Source organism: Elgaria multicarinata, chromosome 3 (assembly GCF_023053635.1).
Source record: "Elgaria multicarinata webbii isolate HBS135686 ecotype San Diego chromosome 3, rElgMul1.1.pri, whole genome shotgun sequence".
NCBI classification, from domain to species: Eukaryota; Metazoa; Chordata; class Lepidosauria; order Squamata; family Anguidae; genus Elgaria; species Elgaria multicarinata.
The window spans coordinates 16,778,052-16,805,570 of record NC_086173.1 but is presented as its reverse complement, the minus strand read 5'-3'; the positions used below and the strand labels follow the sequence as shown (position 1 = coordinate 16,805,570).

Genomic DNA, 27,519 nt, shown 5'->3' with positions numbered 1-27,519 from the left:
CAGATGCATGCCAAGCCCTGAGGGAGAAAAGCAAGGCGGCAGAAATGGTGCTGCTGCATTGGAGAGACACCTCAGTGCTTTGTCTCCAACAGGAGAGGCGACATGAGCGCACGGCCCTCATCCTCTCTGGCTCAAAAGAGGCTCTTTCTCCCTCATCCCTGGTGTGACACAGCTGGCTCTGGATACTGGGTTAAAGGGACAGCACACTTCCACATGCTCAGCCGTCCATAGCATTGGCTCAGATGTCCCTATACTCAGAGCCCCGACAGTCAAGACAAGAGTGCTGGACTAGATGGAGCCTTGGTCTGATCCAGCATGGCTCTTCTTATGGTCTTAAGTTCTAAGACTGAAGTCTAAAACTCTTTCCCCCCTGATCTCCATTGCCTTCTCTACAGAAATAATTTAAATTATAATCTCCTTTGAGCAGGGACCTGTCCTTTTGGTTCGGTTTTGTTTGTTGATGTTGCTCTGTTCACCACCATGCACACTAGTGGCACTACATCAGGAGTGGGGGATGTGGGCCCCTCCAGATGTAGTTGGACTGCAGCACCCATCAGCCCTATTATTATTATTATTACTATTATTATTAGCATTTTTATACCGCCCAATAGCCGAAGCTCCCCGGGCGGTTCACAAAAACGAAAACCATTCAAAGTATAAAACAAACAGTACAAAAACATGATATAAAATACACGCTAAAAAGTGATTAAAAACATACCACACATGATTAAAACATCTTTAAAACATCCTTAAAACATTCTAAAATATCACTGGATAGGCCTGCCGGAGTAGATCAGTCTTTATTGCTTTTTTAAACTCTAAAAGACTGTCAAGTTGATGAATCTCCTCTGGCAGGCCATTCCACAATCTGGGGGCAGCAGAAGAAAAGGTCCTCTGGGTAACAGTTGTTAATCTAGTTTTTGCTAGCTGAAGTAGATTCTTCCCAGAGGACCTGAGTGTGCGGGGCGGATTGTACTGAAGAAGGTGATCCCGCAGGTAGCCTGGACCCAAACCATGTAGGGCTTTAAAGGTAATAACCAACACTTTGTACTTCACCCTAGCCAGCAAAACCAATGGTCAGGGATGATGGGACCTGCAGTCCAACAACACCTGGAGAACCACACATTTGCCATCCTTGGGCTAAATAAATAAGCATGAAAGTAAGACTCTAGAAACCTATTTGTCAAAGAGGGGAGGAATAACAACTACCCAGGCTCCTAAATCACATAATGACCCTGTTCGGACAACCTGCTCAGCCACAGTGATTAAACATTTTGAGTTAAACATTATTTATTTATTTATTTATTTATTTATTTATTTATTATTACATTTTTATACTGCCCAATAGCCGAAGCTATTAGCGGTTCACATTATGACTTAGCATGTCATGTGAACCATGGCAGCTACATAACCACAGTTTAAACACGCTCACTATTTGCAGCAAAGGGGTTAGCAGACTAACCATGGCTCAGCATGTCATCTGAACAGGGTCATTATATTTATAGCCCAACCTAGGAGCTCAAACTGGCACGGTCCTCTCCCTGCTGCCCCCTCCCTCAGTTTATCCTCATAACTGCCCTGTGAGGAAGGTTAGACTGAGAGATTAAGAGGTTGAGCAATAGTGACTGACCCAAGGGTTACCCAAGGAGCTTCACGGCTGAGTGGGGATTTGAACCCAGGTCTCCCCAGTCCTAGTCTAACACCTAACCATTACGCTGGACTTGCCTGTTTGTGCTTTATGTATGGTGACACCTACCCCTTTGACCTGCTCCCACCTTACACCATCGGGAGGGGATCTTTCCTCCTCACGTAGTAGAGGTTCATCAGGTTAATAAGTATCCAAGATGAATTATGAGCAAAGGGAAGAGACCAAGATGAAGGAGGCTTTTATTGGGGACACCGGCTGCTCAAGGTTGGAGCAAGGCCTGGGGATTGAAGAAGAGAGGTGTTCCCTCCCTCACCTCCCCTCATGTCAAAACGTACGTGCGTAGAAGGCTGCAGTCATAAAAGACGAAGTTTGTGCTGGCAAATTCCACACCCGTCTCCATGGAGAGAAGTCGGAGTTTAACTGTGCGAACATCACCTGAGATGGTGAAGGTGGGCCAGGATAAATGAGAGACTGAAGTCAGAAAGCATGCTTTTCCTAAGGTCACATTTTCAAATTAATTTGAAGCAAAGATAAATACCACACCTCCGCTCCCACACTCAGAATTAGTAAACCAGAGTGAAGTTCTCTATTTGCACATAAGCATAGACTTGCAAAGTGTGTTTGTATGTGTGTGTGTTGGGGGGGAGGAGAGAGGGACGAGGTCCATTTATTTATGACCTTTTCAACATCCCAGTTGCAAGCATAAAGGGAAACGCAGGGTAGCAATCAATCTGTATCGAGTGATCTTGAGAATACAGCACATGAAAGGGAAGACACAAGTCAAAAGAGCAAAGAGGATCCCTGCTGAAATGCCATTTGGGCCCCAATTCTTTCTCCATCTTAAATGATAAGAGGGAGCATGAATATAGTGCACTTTAGACAGTTCTAAGTGCTTCACACAAAATATTAACTGGTTGCAATGCTTACAACAACACTGGAAGGTAGGTCAGAGTTATTATTCCCATACTGCAGCTGGAGAGGCTGAGGGAGGCTTCCCTAGGACGTTTGTGACAGAGGCGAGATTTGAACTGGGAACCAGCTCAGTGTCTTAGAGCTACTGCGCTACACCTGTTTTCCCTCCCCACCTCCAAGCACTCACCGTACTCTCCAGGGGGCTCATCCCGCAATGTAGGGGAAAGGCACCGGATTCCCCCATCCATCTGGAGCTGCCCCTCGCTCTCTCCAAGGCCTTCAAAGGAACAAGTCACACCAGCAGTCAGGTCTGGGACATTGTGGACAGTAAGCTGAAGCTAGAAACACAGCCCAAGAGAGAGAAGACACTCAACAGGCTAGTATCTTTGAGACCTATATCAACGGAAGGGAAGGGAGTGATGTATGCTCTGTGTGACTATGTGTATGATGGTGCTATATAAATAAATAAATAAATAAATAATAATAATAATAATAATAATAATAATAATAATAATAATACACCACACACCTCAAATTGTATACTACAAGATAGCCCAAACTCTGGAGCATGTACATATCTATTATGGAAATTAAAACCCAATGTTCATGGTTTATCTTATGTATTCTGCCATTCTTACTATTTTGCAATGTTTTTGTTTTTACTAGGGGTGTGTGTGTGTGTGTGTGTGTGTGAGAGAGAGAGAGAGAGAGAGAGAGAGAGAGAATGAGTTACAGGGAGCAAGAAACTATGCAGAGCTGCTGAAGTTCTACCCTCTGACCACTGGGAATCTTTTTCAGCAGCTCCTCTGGCTTCTGGGTTTCCACCAGGTATTACCTCACTCCCTTTCAAGCATATCTTGGCAACCACATTGGCTAGAAACGTGCTTTTCAAAATAAATAAATAAAAGCTGTGATTTATTTATTTATTTATTTATTACATTTCTATACCGCCCAATAGCCGGAGCTCTATGGGCGGTTCACAAAAAATTTGCTTGAAGCTGAATTGTGCAGCCAGTATCATGTTCCGCAACCACAACATGCACATTGCCACAGCCCTAATCATTCGTTTCATTTCTATATGCCCAATAGCCAAAGCTCTTTGGACAGTTCAAAAAAATTGCCTGGACAAAAAAAAAAGGGTCCTAACATGAATCAGAGAGAATCTCCAGTATGAGTCTAGAGGGTATTTTCCCAGTATTGGGGATGGTGGCAAAAGACAGCACTGATTAACTTACAGAAACACAATTTATACCTCCAAACCAATTAGTTTACAAAGGATTTCATACTGAAGGTAGCTGGCACATCATAAGAAGACTTCCTTGCCAGTCAAGAACCCTCTGGAGATATTGGGAGACTCTCATGGAGTCTTCAAAGGATGGTGCAAATGCAACTCCATAACAGGTGAGGCAATTGAGCATGGCATTTATTTCATTTCATAATAATTTACTTTCCAACCCCACAAACTGGAGGCAGGACACATTCATAATAGTAAATACATCACCATTAGGTTTAGGGGTGACTATGGGGTTTAATTGTCACATCCAAGGAGATGCCACAGTAAACATTCCTATAGGATGGCTGTGACTTCCACACTGACAATAAAAAAAGTTTCTTTATATAGAATATATTGGCTTCGATCAAAGTTACCGGTCATGGTCCTACTGTAGCTGGGAACGCTCTAAAAAGAAGGAAAGGGAAAGGAACCTCTCGTGCAAGCACTTGAGTCATTGCTGACTCCTAGAGGGATGCCTGCTTTCGCTGACGTTTTCTTGGCAGACTTTGTAGCGGGGTGGTTTGCCATTGCCTTCCCCAGTCGCAGTTACCTTTCCCCCAGCTAGCTGGGTACTCACTTTACCGACCTCGGGAAGGATGGAAGGCTGAGTCGACCTGAGCCAGCTGCTGCTGGGATCGAACTCAGGCCGTGGGGAGAGTTTTGGCTGCAGTAACTGCCGCTTACGGGTAGTGTGTTTTGGTCCATTTGGGGATGAAATTGCTATTGACAGAGATGTGGTTAACCTTTTTCAGCTTGAGGGCCGAATTCAGTTTCAGAGAAACTCTCGGGGGCTGCAATCCAGTGGTGGTCAGGGCCAAAAATAGCCACATATTTTAGCTTAAAGCTCTTACTACCAGGAAGAGGCATTTCAGCCTTTTAGAATCGGGGGAGGGGAGGAGGGCACAAAAGCTGAGAAAACCACCAAATGATTGTTGGTTGTGTGTAACATAGCGTGGCCATCTGGGAAACCCCCTGAGGGCCGGATTTGGCCCACTGAGCCTGGGATCCTGCACCCCTGAGTGAGTGTAAATAGAAAATGGGTAACATATATCCCCTGGGCACACAGCAGGGTGGAGGGAGCTGCCTCCTTCTGAAAGAGGAGCAGGAGCAATATCCCCCTCATCACTACCTGGGCAGGAGAGGTGCCTTGCCAATTTGACAGGGTAACGAGAAGCTAGAAATGCGGGAAGGCATGGGAGGGATCCAGGACTCACCACAATGCTGGGCTCCGTCACTGAGATGTTATTGGGCTCGACAAGCAGCCGCACACATTGGGTCAGAGTCGTCGTGAAACGGTGAGGCTCTGCAGTGCGGGGGCACTCGCTTTCTCTACAGCACCTGAGGCACAGAAACAGGAAGGGGTTGGGGGGAGAAATGGAAGTTTCACAGCCTGGCGTCCTGCCCCTCTCCTCTCCCAACAGGACAGAAAAGCTCACCGCAGCCATTGAGCAAGGGGTGGTGGGTGGTGGGGCAGGGGAACAGAACTTGCGTCAGACACACCACTGGGGGAAGCTCATGAGAGCTGGCAGCGGTAGCAGGGCAGGCTGGTTCCCAATCTGGCAAATAAAACAGAGGACTTTCACACGGGAAAGTTGGCAGAGCAGAGGTCAAGGCAGGCGTTGGGGAAAGCCGAAGCCACAGCAGGGCCAACGCGGCAAGCGCATGAGAGTGCGCACGCAAAAGGAGCGAGGGGGAGAAAGTCAGCCTGGGGACTGTAATGCGGACCTGATGCTTCCGCTCCAGGGCCCGGGAGGCTCGTTAGCGCTGCAGCCAAGGATGCTTGGGGAGTTGGGGGTGGAGAGGCCTGCCTTGAGGAAGAAGGAACAGCAGTCACACACACAGGGAACCCCAAAAGGGCTCTGTGTGTGTGTGTTGAAGGGGAAAACCAACCAACCAACCTAATAGTGCCTGTCGAGAAATAAGGGGCAAAATCAGAGAGAACATCAGGGTGGAAAGAGAACCGGGGTCGGGAGAGCCCGGAGCTGCAACAGGAGGAAAAGCCTCGGCTCAGGATTAGAAGAGCTCTCGGAAATAAATAATCAGCTCTTCACAGCTCTCTTTCTCTCACTCTTCTCATTCCCCTCACCGTGCTGGGTGGGTGGTGGTGGCGGTGGGTGGGGGCGGAGTGTCACCTCCGCTCTCACTCCCCCCTCCCCAAGCATTATCACATAGTTCTATATTAAGTTAGGAGGTGCGAGTTTGCTGCACCAGGTGCTGTGGCAGCGATAGGGGATTGGGAGGGGAGCAAAGAAAGGAGGGGAACTCTGCTAGCAGAGATGTAAAGAGGCGGCCGCCAGTTGGGTGGAGAGGAAGAAGGCGTCCCCACTCGCCCACCCGCCCACCTCGATCCCCTGCATTCTGCAGCACCCCTTCTCTTTCCCCCAAGCTTCATCCTGCCTCCCGCAGAGCGGAAAAACAAATGCAAGGAACCGTATTGGTGGCGGGTGGGAGAACCTGGGCTTGCTTGCCATGGGGGCTCAAAGTCTTCTCATCTTCCCCCAATATTACTTCCAGTGATGGGTGACTACCAGGAGGAGGGATGGGAAGAAGAGAGACAAAGCGACCATCTCCCACCGTCTTCCCAACTCAGGGGGACAAGAGCCTCCATCTCGTTCCACCCGCCCCCATCTCTAACACTTTTTCCTCCTAGTCAGCTCAGTGCTGGCAGATTTAATAGGATTAAGGCTCCTGCAGAGCCTAGATAAGGGGAGGAGGAGGAGGGAAGAAGGCACAGTAGGAGGGAGGAGAGGGAGGGGATATGGTCGTTGGCTCCCTCCGCCCTACGTGACCCCCCAGACGTTGGGCAGGAAGGAGAATGGGGCACGTGGTGGGGCGTGGGTTTTTTCCACACCAGCCTGGTGTATTTGGGAGATTGGTGGTAGTGATTTCTCTTACCTGTTGTGCAGGACACACCAGCCACAGTGGGGATCTCTGGAACCCAAGCACTCAGCACAAGACAAGTACTGTTCGCAGTTCTCCACCGGCAGCCGCACCACCTACAGGAAGGGCGAAATTGTGATCCAGGCAAAGACCACAAGGCCATCCACGGACTGATGCCACATGCACCCCACATCCCACTGGGCTTGCCATTCCCACCTACCCACTCACGAGGCTTCTGTGCCTTTCACAGAAACACAGCAAACTAATAGGCAACAGGTGCAGGTTCCTCATATAGGGGAAGGCACCTGTTGAATTTCTGCCTGTCATGCACTTTTAAAAAGCACAAGAGAACTGTTGAGGGGAAGAAGAAAAAAGGGGCCAACCCTACAGATCACGCATCTTCTTAGCAGCCTCACTCTTGCCAAACTTCCTGCAACCCTTCTCCCTTCACAGCAGGGTTTTTGAACCTCTTTCTGCCCAAGGGCCAAATTCCATTTCAGCGAAGCTCTCAGGGAGGGGGGGCGCATTCCAGGGATGGGTGGGGCTAAAGCCAAAAGGGGGCAGGACCAAAATTTCAAAACATACCCAACTTATTTTAGCTTAAAGCTCTTTGCCAATAATTAAGCCTTAGGAGAGGCATCTCAACCTCTAAGAATGGGAGGCATGGGGGCTGCACAAATACTGGGAAACCAGGGGAAAAAGGGGGGGTTTGCCATCTGGGGAATCCAAGGGCTCGATTGGGACCCTAGGAGGGTCAGATGTAGCCCCTAAACCTGTTGATCTGGCACCCTTGCTCCACAGGAACCATGTCCTTAATCTCAGCCTCTGATTCCATTTCACTCACAGCCTTGCTACTTCATTTGCACAATCAATTCACACAGCATAAAAACCAAAAAAAAACCCATTGGTTTTCGCTGTATCCATCCTCCTCACAATTCTAAGCTCTTGCCCTCTCCAGAACAATTTCACTGGAGCACTACCCCTGGCCCGAACACCTTTTCACTCTGCCTCTGTCTCCATTCTTCCCCAGAACTGTGCTAGAGAGATGGCATCCCCGCTTAATACATCTGAGCTACTCTGAATTTTTCTCATTTCAAACACATTGAAATGTATGCAGTCATTTCCACCACCACCACCCCGCGCCCCACTCCTAGCACTGATGTAAACCACACACACCTTCCAAAAGCCCAAAACACATTTGGGTTGCAATACAATTTGCCAGGGCAATTGAAAACAGGCATTGGAATTAAGTTCTGGGGCTCAGCTACGCCTTAACTCCTAAAAAAGAGAAAGAGAGAGGTTTGCCAGGGCTCAAGCTTGCCTAGGATTTGTGCCTTCTATATGTGGGAAGACGGATTTCCCTACCGTTAAGAGGTGCTGGCTGCTGGTCAGGGCCAGCTCTACCATTAGACAGAGTGAGACGGCTGCCCTAGGCAGATTTGGGGGATGATAATAATATTTATTTATTTATTTATTACCCATCTCTCCCTTTGGATCAAGGCGGGTAACAAAATGTAAGGGCTGCAAGTCGCACGGTAGTTGGTTATTATAGTGTTTTTATTGACAAGGAGGCGTTCTTACGGGATTTTCTGCCTCAGGCGCTAAAATAGCTTTATAAAGGTTTAATACTATGCACCTTGACTTGAGTGGAGCAGAAGACAGCCTTTGCTGCTCCGCCTCAGGCGGCAAAATGTCTTGGGCTGGCTTTGGCACTGGTGCCTGCAATTGCTCAGGGATGACTCTGAGGGAAACAAATTCTTCACAAGCCTACTGACGCTCTTCACCTCGTACCCCAGGGCTAAGGCCTGGCTGAACAGTACCAGCTTCATTAGACAGCTGTTACCCCCAAACTATGGACTGCACTCCCTCAAGAATGCCCCACTCTCTTGGCCTTTAGAAAGGCTGCAAAGAAGCTTCCCCCTTCCCCCGCCCAATGTAGCCTTTAAAAATGCGTAGCTTTTAACGTTTTAACTGCGTTTTTTAAAGTTCTTGTTTCTATTGTTAAATTAAACTGTTGTACACCACCTTGATGGCTTTTTAACAGATAAGGAGGTACATAAATGCCAATAAATAAATAAATAAATAAATAAAATAAACTGCCCCTTTTTTTCTATATTCAAGATTAAAGATGCAATAGTTTGTTTTTCAGCTCTCCCCGCCTCCCAGTGAAAACACAACCAAAACTACTGGGCCGTTCTGCCTGCCTCAGTACTCCTGCCCTGCAGTCACCCCAAAGGCTGACCTGTCTTTGACTGAGCAAGTAGAGGTAGCGCTTGTCAGGACTCAGGACCATGTCACGCAGCAGGGGCTCTCCAGGCATCACCGGCACGGATTCGTAGAGATGAGCCTCGTTCGGGTTGTCAACACGCACCTGTGGGGTGTGATTGCATGAGCAGTGTCATTTGTACTCCAAATTTAATGTTCTCTCCCCACTCTCAGACCTTGTTAGACTCCAACTTGGCCAGGGATGATGAGACTTGGAGTCCCAACATCTGGAGGGCCACGGGTTCTCCAGCCCTGGTGTAAGAGGAACGAAAACTCAGACAGCAGTCAGTCCTCCAGTTTCCGGAGTGGCATTGAAGAAAGCTGCTTTCTCTACCCGATATTCTTGTCTATCTTAAAATGGCCTGCTTCACAGGGTTGTTAGAAGGAAAACAAAGACTATGACATACTTTGTACCATGAAGTGCTATAGAAGTGAAACTGGAATATATTTTAAATGGTGGCAATAGCGGGATATTGCATGCTTGGAGAAGCTGTGAGCTGGTGTGATGGAAGGAATGACAGCATACAAGCACGACGGGAGGCCACAAGAGGAGGACTGGTAGCCATTCAGGACACAGAAGTTCTGCCTGCTAGAAAGAACCATTTTGCAAGTATTTTCTAAACTTCATGGTCAAAAGATTATAACGATGAAGCCAGCTGATGGAGTGTTAAATCTGTCCACCATGGACAGCCCACTAGCCATGCCTGGGGTTTGACAAGCCACCAGTTTTGTGGCCTGCTTGGAACTGCAAAAACTGGAGGGATTTCCAAGCAGTAGATGTGCCACAGTATGGCATTCTGGACTACAGCTTCCACCACCTGCATGAACACCAGCTGTGCTGGCTGGGGATTATGGGAATTGTAGACCCACACATCTGGAGGGCGCCTGGTTGGGAAAGGCTGCCATAACACAGGGCCATGCTGAGCTTGATAGGTCACAGGTCAAGCAAGCCCAGGGTAACGCTTATAAGGAATTTTATAAATAAAACCAAACGAATCACCATAAGCCTGGTTTTAATTTTATTTCTTTAGGGTTTTGTTTTAGTGGAAGCCAAAATGCTCAGGAATCTAGAAATCAGCACAACATACCAGACATGACGCATTTGGGAATCGCGAGAGCTGGATACGCCTGGACTGTTTGAAAGGATGAGGGAACTTTAACCTCTAGGATGGCTATTTGGATTGGTAGAAAGATCTAAGGAGGGGCAAGAAGTCCAAACGCCCCACTCTTGGATGCCTCCAAGGTGATGTTACAATAAAATGGTATTATCTCAAGAGTACTTGAGATACTCAGCAGTGTTATTGCTACCTCTATGGAATAATTTTGATGTTTTAAATTTCAACACAATTCCACCTTTAAAGCAAAGGGATGTGTGCCTTTGACATGCATACCACACACACACAAAATAGGGTTAAGCATACCAATGGGCACTACTTACGGTTGAGCATACCAGTGGGCACATACCAGTGGGCACTACTTGCCCATGCAGAAGCAAGATGGGTGTGTGGAGAGAGTGGTGGCTATGGCAACAGGACTTCATACTAGCAGTACTGGGAGACGTGAGGTGTTGAGTGGAGCAAGTTATCTATTTTTACATGTTTTCTGTTGGTTAGTGAGATTTAAGACCAGCAATCTTGCTCTATGAAAACTTGCTAATAGCATCGTCGTAATTCTGCTTCGCTTTGCAAATTAAAAATAGGCATAAAATTTGGACACAAGAGAACTGCAGAAGTTAATCAAACTGACTTCCGCGCAAAAGCGGCTGTGATTAATACCCTCGTGCCTTTTGTAGTGTGCTGTTTTCTGAGGGGGAAGTATTGCTTTGGGAAGTTAAAAACGCAGACTGCTATCTTAATTGTAATTTGATCTTTCAATTATTAAGTGAAGCTTATAAAACCTAAATTCCTTGTATGGTTATTGTGGTAAACTCAAGGGACCACCTGAAGTAGAACTTAGACAATGTTTAAGATCCATAATATCCCAGCATTTTCAGAAACTCACAATTGGGCCCCATCCATTCCTCATGAGCTTCTTGTAAAATTAATAGACCAAGATACAGACCCATTTAATTTCTTATAACAGCCATAGTGGATAGGGAGACATCTCTCTCTCTCTCTCTCTCTCTCTCTCTCTCTCTCTCTCTCTCTCTCTCTCTCATATATTAATAGAACCCAGGGTCATCCCATTAAGTTCATTAGTGGGAGATTCAAGACATATAAAAGGAACTACTTCTTCACACAGCAACACATAGTTAAATTGTGTAATGTTGTACCGCAAGATGTAGTGATGGTCACCAATTTGGATGGCTTTTAAAAAGGGGTTAGACAAATTCATAGAGGTATACCTACCAATAACTACTAGTCCTGATGGCTATATGCTACTTGCAGTATTAGAGGCTGCATATCTATGTACACCAGTTCCTGGGGAACATGTGTGGGAGGGTGCTGTAGCACTCATGTCCTGCTTATCACAGCTCTTCTTATGTTCTTATAATGTGAGGAAGTGTAGATTTGCCGCAATTTTTACAGAAATATTTCACTTCTGGCTACTAACTCCATATCACAGGGGGAAATCAGCGTTCAAAAGAACAAGGAGAACGTCCACAGATAAAGGAGATTCCTCTCTTCAGAAAGTTGCCTTCAATGGAAGCACGCAAGGAGGGGCGTGGGATTAACATGCTCCCTCTCGTCACACATTTACTGTTCTGAGAAGGACGAGAAATAGAACGCCCGAATTCACATTGCCATATAAGATTGACAAAACTTTTTCAGTTATTATTCCTTAACTATTTGATGTTTGCCTTTGGAAGGTGGCAGAGGTAAAGACAGGGGCAGTTTGCTTTAGACAAAAATAAAATAAAATCAAGAAACGTTCAAAAAGGTGTCATACAACTAAATGTTGTACAGCAACCTTGCCCAACCTGACGTCCTCCAGATTTTTGGGACTACAACTCCCAGTATTCCTGACCAGGCCTGTAGCCAGGAGGTGCTAAGGGAGGCCTTACACACACCCACACCCCAAATTTTCTGTGCCCCTTAAATTTGTTTATATACAAGTAATTTAAAAAAAGTTTACAATGTTGACTTTGAAAGGCATGCAAACCAGATGAACTATTTTTTGGCACTCCCCACCTAGAACTTTTAGACTAGCTATGGGCCTGTTCCTGACCACTGGCCATGCTGGGTGTTGATGATGAGAGTTGAAATCTAAAAGATCTGAAAGGCACCAGTGTTTGAAAGGTAGTACAGTACAGTAATGTCCCTCTTTCTACCTTCCCAAAGGCGAACACCAAACAGTACAGGAATAATTGCTCATGGCCTGAAACTCATCTCTTAGGGTCTATCACTTAATGGTGGAAATGTACAATAATCAAATGCAAATTTCCTTTTTTTTTAATCACATAAAATGGGATGGAATAGATTTATGATTGAATATATGTGAAACTGTCACAGACCAGAAATAGACTGATCTGTCATTCGCTGTTATTAGCATACGAGGCCTTCTATGTGATTCAACTCCAAAGGAGCGCAGTGGATCATACTAAGAATTTATTTGCCCAGAACATGATTTCTGTGCTGAGCCAAAGGTCTCAGAATGCCTGGAGAAATCGGTGCAGACTGATTCCAGTTGCCTTCCTTCCCCTGACCTTCCATGGTTGGTTTGCTACCTGCTTGGGACTGAAAAGTCTACCTGACCTGGACATTAGCCTCGCCTTTGACCTGGAGGTTTTATGTTGGGCAGCTTGATCTTGTTTTTCTGCTTGTAATTTTGTGGTGTTGAAACCTAAATTGTACCCCATAGGGCGACCATGTGTCCGCTTTCATAGGGCTGGCAGAGACCCATTGTCTATTTGAAGGGCTGTCCAGCCCAAGTCCAGTTCACAGATAAAGAATGCTAAGAACAGTTGTCCATCAAGTTAGCAACATGGCAGCAGACTAAAGAGGCAGGCACATAGGTCACCTGCTCACAATCTTCTACACTATATAGCGAGATACACGGGGCTGGTTTGCACGACACAACAGCCCATTGGGGGTCCTCTGTTGTTTTAAACCTGTTATTGTATTCTAAATCTCCCAGATTAATTTTAAACCTAAGAATTTTAAGATGTCCTGATTGGTTTCATATGCTCTTTCAATTAATTTTATGTATTTGATTTATATTGTATTGTTCTACCAATGTTGTTCCCCACCTCGACCCAAAGGGAGAGGTGTGTAAGAAATATTATTATTATTATTATTATTATATTGCTGCTAGGTATTATTTGGGCTTGTACTTTCATACTCTGGTTTTAAAACTTTTACATTGTATTTTATTGATGGGTTTTGTGGTTTTAATTATTATGAACCACTTTGGCTATTGCGCTGTATAGAAATGTAATAAATAAATAAAATGTAACCCCCCTGATGAGCCATGGTACATGCCAGCCATCATTTTGAACGTGCAACCCCCAAATAGAGGTTACTGTGTCATCTGGACAAGGCCATCAGTGGTCATGCAAAGGTCAAACAACCCTTGCATAAACCTTGGCTTGTTATTTAACCCTCACATAACCTCCGATGGCTAGGTGTGCACAACATGACAATCTCCGATTGGGGATTGCCCCAGCATGTTGTGCAAATTGGGTTAATGGATTTCAATTTCAATTAGAATACTTTCTAAATTTGCATTTATCCATACGCATTTGCATGTACACATTTTATGAAAATTCGTACTTTTTGCGAGGTAATGCATGTCCTCCTTTTTGGTGATTCATCCTACTTTGGGAATCCAACAAGAGTGAAAAGCTGTCTAAAAATAGCCTAAATAAATAGCCTGGCCTGGCTTACTAAAAGGGATATAAGTTTCCTTTATCTCAAACTCAATAACCCTCCTCATTATAGAATAGCTGCAACTTAAATCACATTCAGCAACATTTATGATCTGGAGAGGCAGTTATGGGTGGCTGAGGAGCCGTTGGTCACACGTGCATAATGTGCACAGTGAAGAAGTATGTGCCTCTTATTCAACTTCTGGAGACATTGGGTAGGGGGCTGGAACCTAATGGGCTCTAGCACGTAATGTGCAGCATTTTAAGCAGGCATTTCCAAAACAGCAAAATAGTGATTTAACAGGGACTGGTATCAAAAATAAAGGTCTGCTGCTGATTTTTTTTTTAAAAAAGGTAGGGAGTAGAGACCATATGCTTCTCTGACTACAAAGGGCATCTACCCTCCTGACTGAAGGGGAACATTTTTGTGAACCGCCCAGAGAGCTCCGGCTATTGGGCGGTATAGAAATGTAAGAAATAAATAAATAAATAAATAAATGGAAACAGACATGGAAACAGATCTTTCTTATCCTGAACCAGCCTTCCCCAACCTGGTGCCCTCCAGATGGGTTGGACTGCTACTCCAGGGAATGATGGGAAAATAAGTCCAACACATCTGGAGGGCACCAGGTTAGGAAAGGCTGCTGAGCAGTCCTCTGTGAGGCAGAACAATATGGTGCCTTCATGTAAGAGAAGGGGAACAGAATTCCGTGAAACATACACAAAACCTTTACAAAAAATGGTTACAATCCTCCTGTTCCTGGGGACATAAGGCAATATCCAACATGACACTACCACTAACGTAAGTGATGCTGCGCTAGCACAAATGGCCTCTAGCGCACTGCCAAGAGCACTTGCTGGCCTGACAGGTTTTCCAGGGAACTTGCGTTCATTTACGTTAGCGGTAGTGCCACGTTGGATATTCCCTATAGCTCTTACCCCTCAAGACTCCGCCTGTCTACATACCTCACAATCACAGTAGAAGTGCTCAGTGAGAGTGGTTTGGAAAGACTACTTCCCCTAGGACAGAAGGGGGGGACTAGGTGGAACTATCCCCCAAATCTCCAAAGTCACCCCTAAATGGCAAGGCATCCTCACAAGCTAAGGTGGAAACAGGGATGTATCCTTCCCTTTCCATATCTGAAGGTACCTACAGTGGAGAAGGGGACACGGATGAACACACACACACACACACACACACACACACACACTTGGCCCAAAGAGAAAGCACAAAGGATCTTTCATCCTGGCCAACAAAGCCCCACACACATCAACCAGACCGCTGGGGTCAGTGCAGTTGTAAGTGCTGGAGATTCAGATACAAGTCCCCCTCCCTGCCCCCCAAGGATTGGGATAATGGTCCTTTTCAGACTTGACTGAGGGGAAACAGGCAGGTCACCCCAAGGGTGAGGCTCCAGGCTATGCAGCAACAAGGCAATTAGTGTCCGTAAAGCCAGCAGAGGGAGATCTGGGAACGGCAAAAGGACAGACGGATGGGCTACCACCCTGCCTCCTGCCATCCTAATTGAATCTCCACCCTTGCAGGAGGAACAGAAGGGGGTCGTGACCTCCCCTCATGCCCCCTGCCAGGGGTTCAAGAGTTTAAACAGCATTTCTCTTCTCCTGCTCATGCCCCCCCCGCCCCCGCGCACACACACAGAGAAAGCTGTAACTCAATTCCATATGACCAGCCCCAAAGACCAGACGCCACGGCCTCCAGAGGATTCCTTCCCTGCCCACTTCAAAATTGACTCCACAGCTGGGGGGGTGGGGGCAGAAGAGAGAAGATGGGATGGCAGTTGGGTTACTTCTCCAGAATCAGCTTGGCTGGGAGGCCAGAAACACACATAAAACACACACATGCATGACATCTCAACAAAGTCCAACTAGGGCCTACTTAAAAATGTCAACTCAAAACAGCAGGCAAAGCTGAGAATTGAATCCTCAAGTCTGGATTGAGGCACATCAAATTAGCTAGCTAGAACCCACAGCTGATCTATGGCCAAGCCAGCGTTTAATTTCAGGCCTGGATGAAGTCACACTGGGCAGAATTAAGGGAAACGGCCTTCTACACCCTTGCACTGGGTGTGTTATGGTGCACACAGCTGAACTGGGATGAGGAAAGAAAAACTCTGCCCATGTTTAGAGGCACTCTGTTGCTCTATGCGCTCCCGTGATGGAATCTGTCCTACTAAACTGGTCCCGTGGCTGGAATCTAACTGAACTCTGAATATGAGAATTGTGGGTAATTTCTACCTCAGGTTTGGGTCATACCCACCCTCCCACCTGCCAGCAACAGCACCTCCCCATCACCCTCTGTCCTTCCGAACCAGCATCTCAGACACATATGCGCCACACACACAAACACTCACTTATTTCAAAAGGTAGCAAAATCCGCTTGGAAAATGCTGAGTTCAGAGCAAAATATGTCTGGGACATTTTTTTAAAAAAAACAACAACCTGGAGCATCTGCATTTCTAGTCAACTTTACTCACAGCCCTCAGCTTCAGCCACAGTACCCCCGGTGCCTGGATTCACACCCAGCTCTTCAGCTTGCGCTGTGCCACACAATTACACACACACACACACACCCCTCTACACAGAGCTCTCTCTGATATGGACTTCCCTCGGCTCTTGCCCAGCGAGACAGAGGTGTGTGTGCGCTAGCTCACTCGCTGCCCGGTTAATATTTAATGTGACGAGTCTGTTGGGCACAGGCCTCTGCAGAGTGGGAACTAATGGCAATGGGGGGGGGGCTGCCAGTAACCACGACTTCTCTCTCACCCCCCCCCCAGCATGCAATGCTTGGGGGGGATGGGCTAAGAGATTTTAATATGAAGAGAAAGGGCACTGTGTGCCTGCTCTAGAATATTCCTAGGTCTAGAATATTCAGCCCTACATATGGTTGGGGGGGGGGGGGAATAGAAGAGACACAATGACAAGAACTAGCAGTGTCTGTCCAGCTGCCACCACTGCATCAGATATAAGGGGTTTCACAATCCAGACACAGACACACACACGCCTACAAGTGCAATGGGTAGATGTCTGGTGAAGCCTAGAAACTGCCTTGCTTCCCATGGGGCATGGCCCAGTTCCTGAGCATACAGCTCCGAGCGTACAATCTTGGCCCTTTACTGCCCAAGTCTCAGCGCAGCAAACGGAGGATGTGAAAGCAGAAGCACGATAGTCATTAAAAAAAATGTGTGTCAGAGCTTGAGATTTCCTGGAAAGTCTTCCTGCCCTCGCCAGCGCAGGTGTGTAGGAACCCCAGCTATGGTGATTCAGTGATGAGGGAAAAGCACTCTGTACATAAAAAAGAGACACGTTTGCTTGGCCAAAATACATAGGAAAAGTGCAGACCTGCAAATGCGTTACGGAATTCTACAGCCCAACACTGATCTCTAAAATGTTCTAAGATGCTTAACTGAGCTTGAGTACTCTAGCAGCAGAGACTTGACCAAACAGATTATGAAAGACCGAGTTACAGCATTAGTCCATCTAGTCCAGTATTGTGAACACTGACTGGCAGCAGTTTTCCAAGGTTTCAGATGAGATTCAGGACCTTCTGAGCACAAAGCAGCTGTTCAACCCTTGCTGAGGAATATATGAATTTTTTCCTGAGGACTAAGATGAAAGATGAACATGTAAGCATCTCTAAAGCTAACAGGGAGAAGAGTGTGGATAACATTCCCCCCCCCCAAAAAAAGGGGAGGAATACCTGCTCCATCTCATCCCGTACTGGCATTTTCAGTCCACCATGGCTGGAATCACAACTGCTGAATAATCAAACAAGCTTCCAGCAGGTTTTAATTAATAACTCAAATATAGGTGACAGTGCTTCATGGCCCACAAAGCTACTTTTCCCCACACCAAAAAACACTTTATCCAGTGTTGCTGCTATATATTGTAGCAGCAGAGGCTGGCCCATCACCAGTCACAGAGGAAATACATTTCATTCCTGCCACTGGGAGATAATGGGATAAAATGGAAAGCCCACAACACCTATATGTAGACAGCCTAGCCACCTCTACCCTCCCACCAACTACTCCTTGTTCTCTCCCCACCTTTCCCACACCCCCAAGGAGAACATCTCACCTTCTTCAGGTTACCAGCCCGGGTTCCAATAAAGACGACCGAGTGGCCACGATAGGTATAGGCAGCAACGCTGGCCATGCCCTCAGTCTTCTCCTCCAGCAATGGGCGTCCCTCGATAACCTGTAGTCCCCCTAAGGGCTGGTTCAGCACCAGCCCACAGAAATTCCCATTGATCTGCATGGGCTGGAAGGAGGGAGAGAAGGAGGTGTAAACGGGTGAGCATCCCATGGGGCTGTGTCCCATTTCCTTATAATACTTAGCTCAAGCTTGAGTACACAGTGACATTCTAACATCAGCACCACATTCAATATACCTTACTGTATGTCTGCATCCCAATTATTGTGGCCCTGGGATAAAATAGGATCAAGTGAGTTAAGGGAGTGGAAGAAAGGGTCAAGATGACTTTCAAATGCCTCCCCCCACCCCTGCAGAGAATGCAAACTAGCAGGTAGGAAAGGAGTGGTGACAGAAAGCCCAGATTGCTTGACCATGTAATACCGTGTTGATGCAGGGCAGCTCTTTGTTGAGAAGCCACGGAAGGGAGAGCCGGCCTTCGCCACGGTAGCACGACTGGATGCGCTCGCGGATGCGCTGGTTGACCTCGTCCAGCATGAAGAGGCAAAGAAGGCTCTCTCGGGGTGGTGCTGCCCGGTTCTTCTGGCCCTGCGAGAAGGCAGCGTAGAGCACATCCTGCCCCTCGGCAATGCCCAGCGACTGGGCCAACTGCCTACCTGCCTTGGCCAGCTGAGCAGCTTGCACGAGGCGGTACTCCACGCCATCCTTGGAGCAGCCCAGGGGAAACTCCACGTAAGAGTAGAAGTCTGTGTCGTTGGCACATAGACGTACAATCTTGGAGGAAAAGAAGCGCTCCCCGCCAGACACGCCCGGGCCAACCGGTCCTCCCGCCGGCTCCAGGGGCGTCTGGGCAGTGTCAAGCTGCAAGGTGAGGAAATAGACGAAACCACCAGACACAAATGCCGACACGTAGTAGATATCGAAGGCCGGGTAGAGCGAGAGGGTGTCCGAAGGGACCTTGATCTGGGAGGACACAAACTCGTCCTGATAAACGAGGCTGAACATCTCAGGACTGTTGGCATCAGGGGTCAGGCGGCGGCTGGACAAGGTGGGGAAGTATTCTGAGCGGCCCCCAATCGATGTGCCCACAAAGAACTGGCTGGGCTCCCTCTGCTGCTCCACGATCACGCCAACCATGGCATCCGGCTCGCGCCCGCCAGAGAGGTAATGTTCCTTGCGTTGGTGTGGCTCGCCCAGCTTAGCCAAGTCATCTAAGCGCAAGAGCTGGCACACTCCTTGCCAGACACTGCCGCAGGCCACCAGGCGACCACTGGCATAGTCAATCAGCAGCAACTTATTGATGTTGTCGGCAGGGGCCAAGCGGTGGGCGCAGAGCCGCACGCCTGGTGGAGGGTAGCACCGGGGGTCATCGAGCACCGGGCCCGTCGAGTGAGCCCGCAGCTGGGTCAGGTTGGCGGAGAGCTTGTAGATGCGGTTGATGGCGCCTAGGTAGACCTCGCCCGTGTCATGGTGAACAGCCAAGTGGGTGAGGGCCATGTCCGAGACTGTGAAGAGGGCACGCGTGGGCAGGATGCCCCAGGCAGGTGGTGGCAAGGAGAGGAGAATGGCAGCGGTGGTTGTGGTGGTAAGCAGCAGCCACCACATGATCACCAGGGAGTTGCCTGGGGTCAGGCAGGGCCAGACACGGGCAGCTCATTCAGCCTGCAAGGGGAAGAGAGGCTGGTTACGGGCCGGTCGAATCTTCTGTTGCATGATGAAAAGGAAAAGCAGTCTTTAGCACAATAAAAATTAAAAGCACGGTAACGTAGTCAGACCCTCAAGGCTGCAAACCTACACATAAATTAGTTGGAAGTACGCTCCATCAAGCTCAGTGGAACTTACTTCCAGGAAAGCATACAAAGGGTACCTGCGGGACTCATGGCACCTCTAATGGTGCCTGCAAAGGAGTCCCCAACATGGTGCCCATGGGCACCTGAATTTTAAAAGAAATTAACACACGTACACGGATTTGTATGAAATGCGTACAACTTTTTAGCAATTATACATAAGCTTTAACAAAAGTGGACCATATTTCTGAATCAGTATCCATTTGAAGGTGGTGTCTATATGCCACCTGTTCAGCTACTGGAAGTGTTAGAAGGTCCTCCATCCATTGCATTATAGGAGGTGATTAAAAGCCAGATATTACAATATTGGAAGGATAAACCATCAAAAGGGTGTGGAAAATCCATTTTTGCTGACCGTTTGTTAATTTCCATGAAGAAGGTAAATAATTTTAAAAAACCTGTACATCAATGAATATTAAAGATTGTTCCAGTACAAAATATATCTGTGTAATAACCTCCCTGCCCAAAAGAAGCAACTACCAGGCATTGCCAAAACATATATTTAAAAGAAGAATTAGCTGTATTGCACCACCAGCGACCAGACAATCCCTTATTAAAGAGACATTGTGGTGTCCGATAGGTAAGAAACAAATATTTCTGCAGAACCACACACAGCCTGAGATCCACAGACACGAAAGGTAGAGGCCAAAGGGTCAATCCACTGATTTTGTGGTGGTTTTTCAAATCCCCAAATATGCCTATGGCTATGGGTACAAAGTAATAATAAATGAATAATATTTATTTATAACCCGCCTCTGCCTCTGGATCAAGGAAGGGAACAACATTGAAAAATACTATAAAATACATAAAACTGATTAAAAACATATAAAACTAATACATTATTAAAATAACAGTCAGACATCTTAAAATTCGACTGGGTAGGCCTGCCGGAAGAGATCAGTCTTTATGGTTTTCTTAAATTCGGGAAGACTGTTAAGTTGGTGAATCTCCTCCGACAGGCTACTGCACAGTCTGAGAATGACAGAAGAGACAGTCCTCTGGGTAACAGTTGTCAGCCTAGTTTTGGCTGGCTGAAATAAATTCTTCCCAGAGGACCTGAGTGTGCGGGGCGGATAGTACGGAAGGCGATCCCGCAAGTAACCTGGACCCAAACCATGTAGGGCTTTAAAGGTAATAACCAACATTTTATACTTCGCACAGAAATTAATTGGCAGCCAGTGAAGTGATTTTAAAGTTGGTGTAACTAGGTGTACCAGTGACCAACCTGGCTGCCATATTTTGAGCTTGTTGAAGTTTGGTTGGGTTTGGCTAGCTTGTTGAAGTTTGTTGCTTGTTGAAGTTTGGTTGAAGCTTGTTTGAAGCTTGTTGAAGTTTGGTTGAAGTTTGGCTAGCGCACATAGCGTAGTAAGGTTGTGCAGTACTTTTTTGGCTACTAAAAAACTAATTTCCTGGATAAGAGTTACAATCTCCCCCACAAAGCTACATGCAGTATCAGTTCCAGTTTTTGGCGGTCCCTTGGGCAAGGCACCCTCAATGCAGCCCCTCCCTCAGTGAGTCTCCCTTCTCATTATTATTGTCACCAGCTGCTATTGCTCCCCCTCCTCTTTCCCAACATTGCTGCTTGTTTGACAGGCAGAGAGCCAATGAGCAAATAGACAGTTGCATCTACTGCTCCTACTACTCTCCGTTACCTGGGCCAGAGTGACAGGCAGGTCAACAAGCACACTGCAATGGTGAAGAGGAGGTGCAACTCCAGGGGGGTCTTGTCAGTGGGCCCCTGGGATGTGGGCCCTTGGCCAGGTGCCCAACCATGCCTACCCATGATGCTGGCCCTGACTACGCCCTCAGAGGCTCTGAATGAGCAACATTTCCAACACGGCCCTCTAGCTGGGGAACCACACTTTCCCCCCTCCCCCCCCCCCAAAAAAGCCTCCAAGGACCTGGTTTTCTCTTTTCACTTCAAAAACCCTTCCACCATCTCATTAGCACCCACCATACACAGCATAAAGCAGCATCTGCAGGATTGAGAAGTAAACACATCGTCACACCACACTGTGCGCATGTGTACACACACACACCTGCAATAACTCAGAAAAGCTGAAAGCAGCAATGCCACCTGTCACACAAAATGAACAAAAATGGTGCATGCAACTCCCTCCTTACTCTCATGGCTTACCCCCCAGACCCACACACTCCAGTGCCTACCCTATACGTTTCATGGCAATGCTACCTCAGTACAAATACCATGGGTCCCATTTAAGTGTGACAAAGGCCAGAAACAGTGGTTTCTTTAATTATTATTTAAAAGATTTTAACCTGCCTTTCAAGGCTTATATTTCAAAAGCATGAACATTCATTTTACAATTAAAAAAGACACACACAGAAGCAGGTAATCATTTTAAGCACCCAATGCAGACTGGAAAAATTGAGTTTTCAGGGGGAGGGGAGGTTGGTTGGTTGGTTGTTTTTTTAAGCCAGGAGTGATGCATCTCCCTGGGGAGTGAGTTCTAAAGATGTGAGGCTGTCACTGAGAAAGCCCTATCCCTACCACCTGCTGCTGAGCCAGAGAGGAGGGCCTCTGATGCTGATCAGGTCCATACAGGTGTAGGTGGTCCTGTGCTGCACTGCATATTGCCAGGAGTCTCATTTAAACTGGGCCTTCAGCCACTAACTGTACAACGTTAGCATATCAATGCAATGCCTACCCAAGCTACAGATCCCTGGCATGCTCACGTTGCCCACACAACTGCCCAGGGCCCCAACTTAAATAAGGCGCTGCTTAGACATGCGCAATGCCACAATGCAACGTCACTTTTGTCTGCCCACATTCAAATTTGGCCGTAAGAGTTGGCTCATGCAGGCACGCCCATAACTTTATTACCCCATCATCAAAGGAATATTTTGTATGTGTGAACAAGCCACCGCAGGTAAAATGCCACCTTTCCGTATCACCTCAAACACAAGGCTTTCCGTTAAATTAGTGCCACACTTTCAGCCGGAGAGTCAATAGCACCACACTTTCAGCCAGGGAGCCAAATGATGTGAAATCAAACACATGCATGAATGTGTGAACCAGTCCTTAAGGTGTACAGTCCTCCATGGCATGTTACACACTACATATAGCTCACAAGCTTCCCACACTGCTCCTTTTTTAAAAAAACATACACACCCTTTCTCCAAATATGCCAGTGCCACAAAATTGATCTCCTCAATGGTTTGGAAAACAGTCATTTCCCAGCCTGCATATGCAAGATCACACCTTTTTAAAGTTCAGGTGAAGGTGAATTAATACATTATAGATATTGTCCACAGAGACACCATATAGAATCAGACGGTGACCATTAGTAAGCAATAGAGGTATGTGTGTGTCTGTCTGTTGTGTGCTTTTATCCTTTTACCACTGATTGCAAGTACAAATTGATGGTTAAAGTATGCACTAAAACAGGAATGGGCAAATTGGTAGCCGTGGGCCAGAACCGACTGATAAAATCAATTTTGCTCACCTCTCCAAAGCCCTATCAAATGTTACTCCAGGTGTTGTAAATATCGTGCTCAGATTCTCATGAGGAAATAATGTTTTCAGAACTAAAAGAAGCATTCCACACTTGAATGTTATATCTCTGTTAACACAATGCCCAAACTCAGCATTCCCCAACCTCGTGCCCTCCAGATGTTTTGGACAACATCTCCTGTTATTCTTAACCACTGGCCATGCTGGCTAGGGCTAATGGGACGAAAAGTCCAAAACACCTGGCAGGCACATTGGTTGGGGAAAGCTGCCCTAATTGATAGGCTCTTACAGACTTTATCATGAAGGCTTGTCAGGAGAACAGAGGAGTGGAGGAGAATTCAGAAGTACACATACACACAGCCTCAAATCTATGTCCATTAGTAACATCCAAACAGCCCTACCCAGGGTCTCATACCATTCTGGACTCCTTGTCAAAAACCGCACACATATATCCTTGAAATGTAACACACATGTGTGCTCACAAAGGCCCCACTCAGAAGACACCTTAAACCATGGCTTTAACCACGGCGGTTAAGCCAGAAAGCTGGGCTGTGTTCGGAAGACAGCTTTAACCATACTGAATAAAGCAAAAAGCCTTATTCACCGTGGTTAAAGCTATGGTTTGAGGTGACTTCTGAACACAGCCTGGCTTTCTGGCTTAACCACCGTGGTTAAAGCCATGGTTTAAGGTATCTTCTGAATGGGCTCAAAGACACAGCCACACACAGAGCCTTTGACCCACCCACCCCACATAAGCCATAGGCCCTGTTCAGACAACACGCTAAACCATGCTGCTTAACCACAAAATGGTTAATAGAATGCATACATTCTGTTAACCATTTTGAAGTTAAGCAGCATGGTTTAGCGTGTTTTCTGAACGGGACCACAGAGTGAATGAGGTTAGTCGCATCATCAGCTCATCTAACCTGGTAGCGTTTCCTACTCTGACTGGCAGTTGCTTCCAGGCCTCATGCATGGGCCCTTGCATTCAGCCTCGCCAACTACATTCCTTGATTTGTTAAATTTGTTACATTTTATATCCCGCCTTTTCCTCCAAGGAGCCCAAGGCAGCTTACATGATCTTCCTCCTCTCCATGTTATCATCACAACAACCCTGTGAGGTAGGCTAGGCTGAGAGTCAGTGACTGGGCCAAAATGACCCAGTGAGCTTCACGGTCAAGTAGGGATTACAACCCGAGGTCTCCTGAGTCCTCGTCCAATACTCTCACCACTACACCACTCTGGCCTGCTCTAACCACTACACCTCACTGGATCTTTCAAACACAGATGCATCTGGGACATTCCACATAGCTCAGTGTATGGGCCATATTTAAAATGAATCTGGGACATTCCACATAGCTCAATCTATGTGGAATGGCCCAGATTCATTTTAGATATGGCCCATAGCTCAATATAGGGGGCATATTTAAAAACAAGGAAGGGTATGAAGCAGCATTGGGATGCTTTTGGTGGTTTCTTTGAAATGGAGTGGGGAAGGGGTGTTTCTAAAAATAAGGGCTGCCCAACAACCTTGCTCCCACCCTAAAGCTAAACCAGGGCAAATATGCACACACAATCACCAACCCTGCAATACACACACACACTTATTACCAATACCCTAACAGAGATGATTCTCCGCTGCCTTCCTTTCCATTCCCACCACATCAGAGCATTGAAAAATCCTCCACACCCACCATGTTGCCCCATAGCAGCCATGTTATACATGACGACATCAGCACATTCGAGTCTCTTAACTTCTCCCCAAATACAATCTAACCACTGTGCACGGATCTCCCCTTTTCATTCAATGCAACCCCACCCGACCCATACAATATGCAGACCACTGAAACAGGAGGGCATCCTTAGAAACCAGAATCATTATTTCATTCTCCCAGAACACCCCCCAAAATCCAGCCTCCCCATCATCCACTTAATAGCAAAGATCTCCCACCCTATGTACCCAGCTTGATCCCATCCCATTCCTTTTCATCTGCTTAGCCTCCTAAACAGACAAGAAATATCAACAGACCCCTCCCAGAAAGGCCTGGAAGAAGCTCAGTCAAGCATTGGAGAGAACGGCAGATCCCAAAATGCACTCATCAGGGAGGTGGCATGCAGGGGAGGAATAGCCTGAGATCCACAAATCTTTCTGCTAACAGAGAAAGCAACCAACCTGTTAAACACACATTTCCAAGTAGTCCATCAAACACAACACTAGTCTTGGCCTCGGAGACCCAGGTTCAAAACTGCATCACAGCCATAGGTTCTCCACGATGAGCTTGCCCTCAGTTTTCCCAGTCTGTAAAATGGGAATAATCTAATTTGACTCACAGAGCAATGATTGTGGGGACAAATGAAACAAGGAAAGGCTTTGAGCAATACATTCAATTCAAGGTAAGGAGAGAACCTAGAATTCCTCCCTTCCAGAATACACCAGCATCAATCAAGTTGACCCAATTCCCAGAGCTCGGATCCCCCTCCTCCCCCAAATGCTCGGATCCCCCCTCCCTTGAGCCCCAAACAGCTCTAATAACAGCATAGCATGAAGAATTCTGGCTCGCAGCACAAGCCACATCCCCATGAAGATTAGGTGTTTGGAAATTCCTCCAGAAGAGATGGTTGATTTTGGGTTCCGGGGATGAGGAAGGATTTTATATTTTTATTTTATTTCTACAAAACCAAAGCACCAGATACAGACAAACAAAGGTACCCATTGAGAAATTCCATCCAACCGCAGGATAAGGGGATGGCAAGGAGATGTATGTTATCTGCGAAGTGATACCCACCCACCCCAACAAATCAACCCCAGATGGGCGTTAGCCAGCCTTCTCCACCCCAGATTGGGTTGTTCGAGGGTTAAGGAACCAAGCCGCTGTGGGAGGGGAGGGAGAAAGGAAAGAGTTGATAGCTCACCGCGCGCACATAACACCCACCCCCCGGCCCGAAATCCAGGCAGATACAGTCTTAAAATGCTACGTTTTCTCTCACTTTACATTTTCACACATATTCCCTTACCTGCTCGCCTTGCCGCTCCCCCCAAGCGCCCCCCCCGGCCCCATTTCCTTCCTGTGGCGGCAGCACACAAGCCCTCTTTCCCAATCCAGAGACGAGAAAGGCGAGGGGGGGGGGACTAAAAATCTCCCAGAACGATAATCTTTTTAAAAGAAAAAATAAGGGGAGGGAAGCAATGCAAGAACCGCAACCACAAATGAGGCGGGGGAGGGGGCAACAGATGGGTCGCCTACCCCTGGCACAGAACCAGGCAAAGGCTCCCCGCCCTGTCTAGCAAAGAGCTACTTGGGGGTGGGGTAGGGGGGATCGCCCCCCAGCAGAGACATCAGCTCTTCCGTACACCAAGCTGTGACATGTCTTGTTGCATTAAAACACTCCTGCCCAGTCTTGAGAAGCGGATGGGGTGTATGTGTGTAGGGGGGGGGCTCCTACCGTCCATCACCTCCGATCCCCCAAGCCCTTTGCAATTTGCACGGATCCAGGCTCTACCTGCCGCTGCTAGCTCCGTGCCGCTGCCGCCCCCTGCTCTGTCTCCAGCCGCCGCTGCCGCTCGGCGTCTGCTCCCGCCCCAACCGGTCTGAGCCCTTTAAACGCGGCCAGAACCATTGGCGACATGGGGGTGGGGGGAGAGAAAGGAAGAGAGAGAAGAGATTAGGGGGAAGCGACACTCCCGCCCCCCTCCCGCACTTTCTCTATCCGGCCCTTCAAACTCTCTCTTGATTAATAATATTCCTCGCCCGAGCGAGCGAGCGCCCAGCCGGGAGCTTCTCCTCGCCCTCCTCCCCGCCAAATACTCGCCATGCACGCGCACACCCGGCCCCTGAAATGGTAGCGCCCGGGCACTCATTCATCGAGACCCTTGAGCAGGGGCCGGTTGTAAGGCTCGCGGTGTGTTGCAAGCGGCGTTTACTCCCGCGGAGGCTGAGCTTCGACGGGTTGCGTGTTTTCAAGCGCAGACCAGGAGTGGGTGGGGGGCGACAACGCTTGAGGGAGCTTGCAACCCGGGCTAAAAAATCCACCTTCCGTTTGGCTAAGCGTGCAACTGTGCAAGAGGAAGCCACGCACATATACACGGCCCTCTCTCCCGTTTGTTTTGTAAACGTGTGTGTGTGTACACGCGCGCGCGTGTTGCAATTTGGCTTGCAAGGAACCAATCTCACGCGCGTAGGCTAGAGCTGGAGAGACTCCCAACGATCGACGCCTGAGTGTGCAAGGCGACGGGAGTATTCGCCG

The 27,519-nt window shown here is 47.5% G+C and overlaps 1 protein-coding gene across 3 annotated transcripts in view; it reads right to left on the bottom strand.

Moving 5' to 3' along the window:
* PLXNA3 (plexin A3) overlaps nt 1–26,836 on the bottom strand; it is a 75,374-nt gene extending 48,538 nt beyond the window's left edge. For 2 of the 3 annotated variants that reach the window (XM_063119397.1, XM_063119398.1), the window contains exons 1-9: nt 26,776–26,836; nt 25,448–25,573; nt 18,379–19,617; nt 17,881–18,063; nt 8,956–9,084; nt 6,729–6,829; nt 5,048–5,171; nt 2,748–2,898; nt 1,984–2,083 (exon numbers count right to left, since the gene is read on the bottom strand). In XM_063119397.1, the coding sequence (XP_062975467.1) occupies nt 1,984–2,083; nt 2,748–2,898; nt 5,048–5,171; nt 6,729–6,829; nt 8,956–9,084; nt 17,881–18,063; nt 18,379–19,560 (1,970 nt within the window). In that variant the 5' untranslated portion in view covers nt 19,561–19,617; nt 25,448–25,573; nt 26,776–26,836. Of the gene's footprint in view, nt 1–1,983; nt 2,084–2,747; nt 2,899–5,047; nt 5,172–6,728; nt 6,830–8,955; nt 9,085–16,280; nt 16,363–17,880; nt 18,064–18,378; nt 19,618–25,447; nt 25,574–26,775 lie in introns of those variants that run through there. The other variant, XM_063119399.1, reaches the window with a different exon arrangement.
* Between the last annotated feature and the right edge of the window lie 683 nt (nt 26,837–27,519).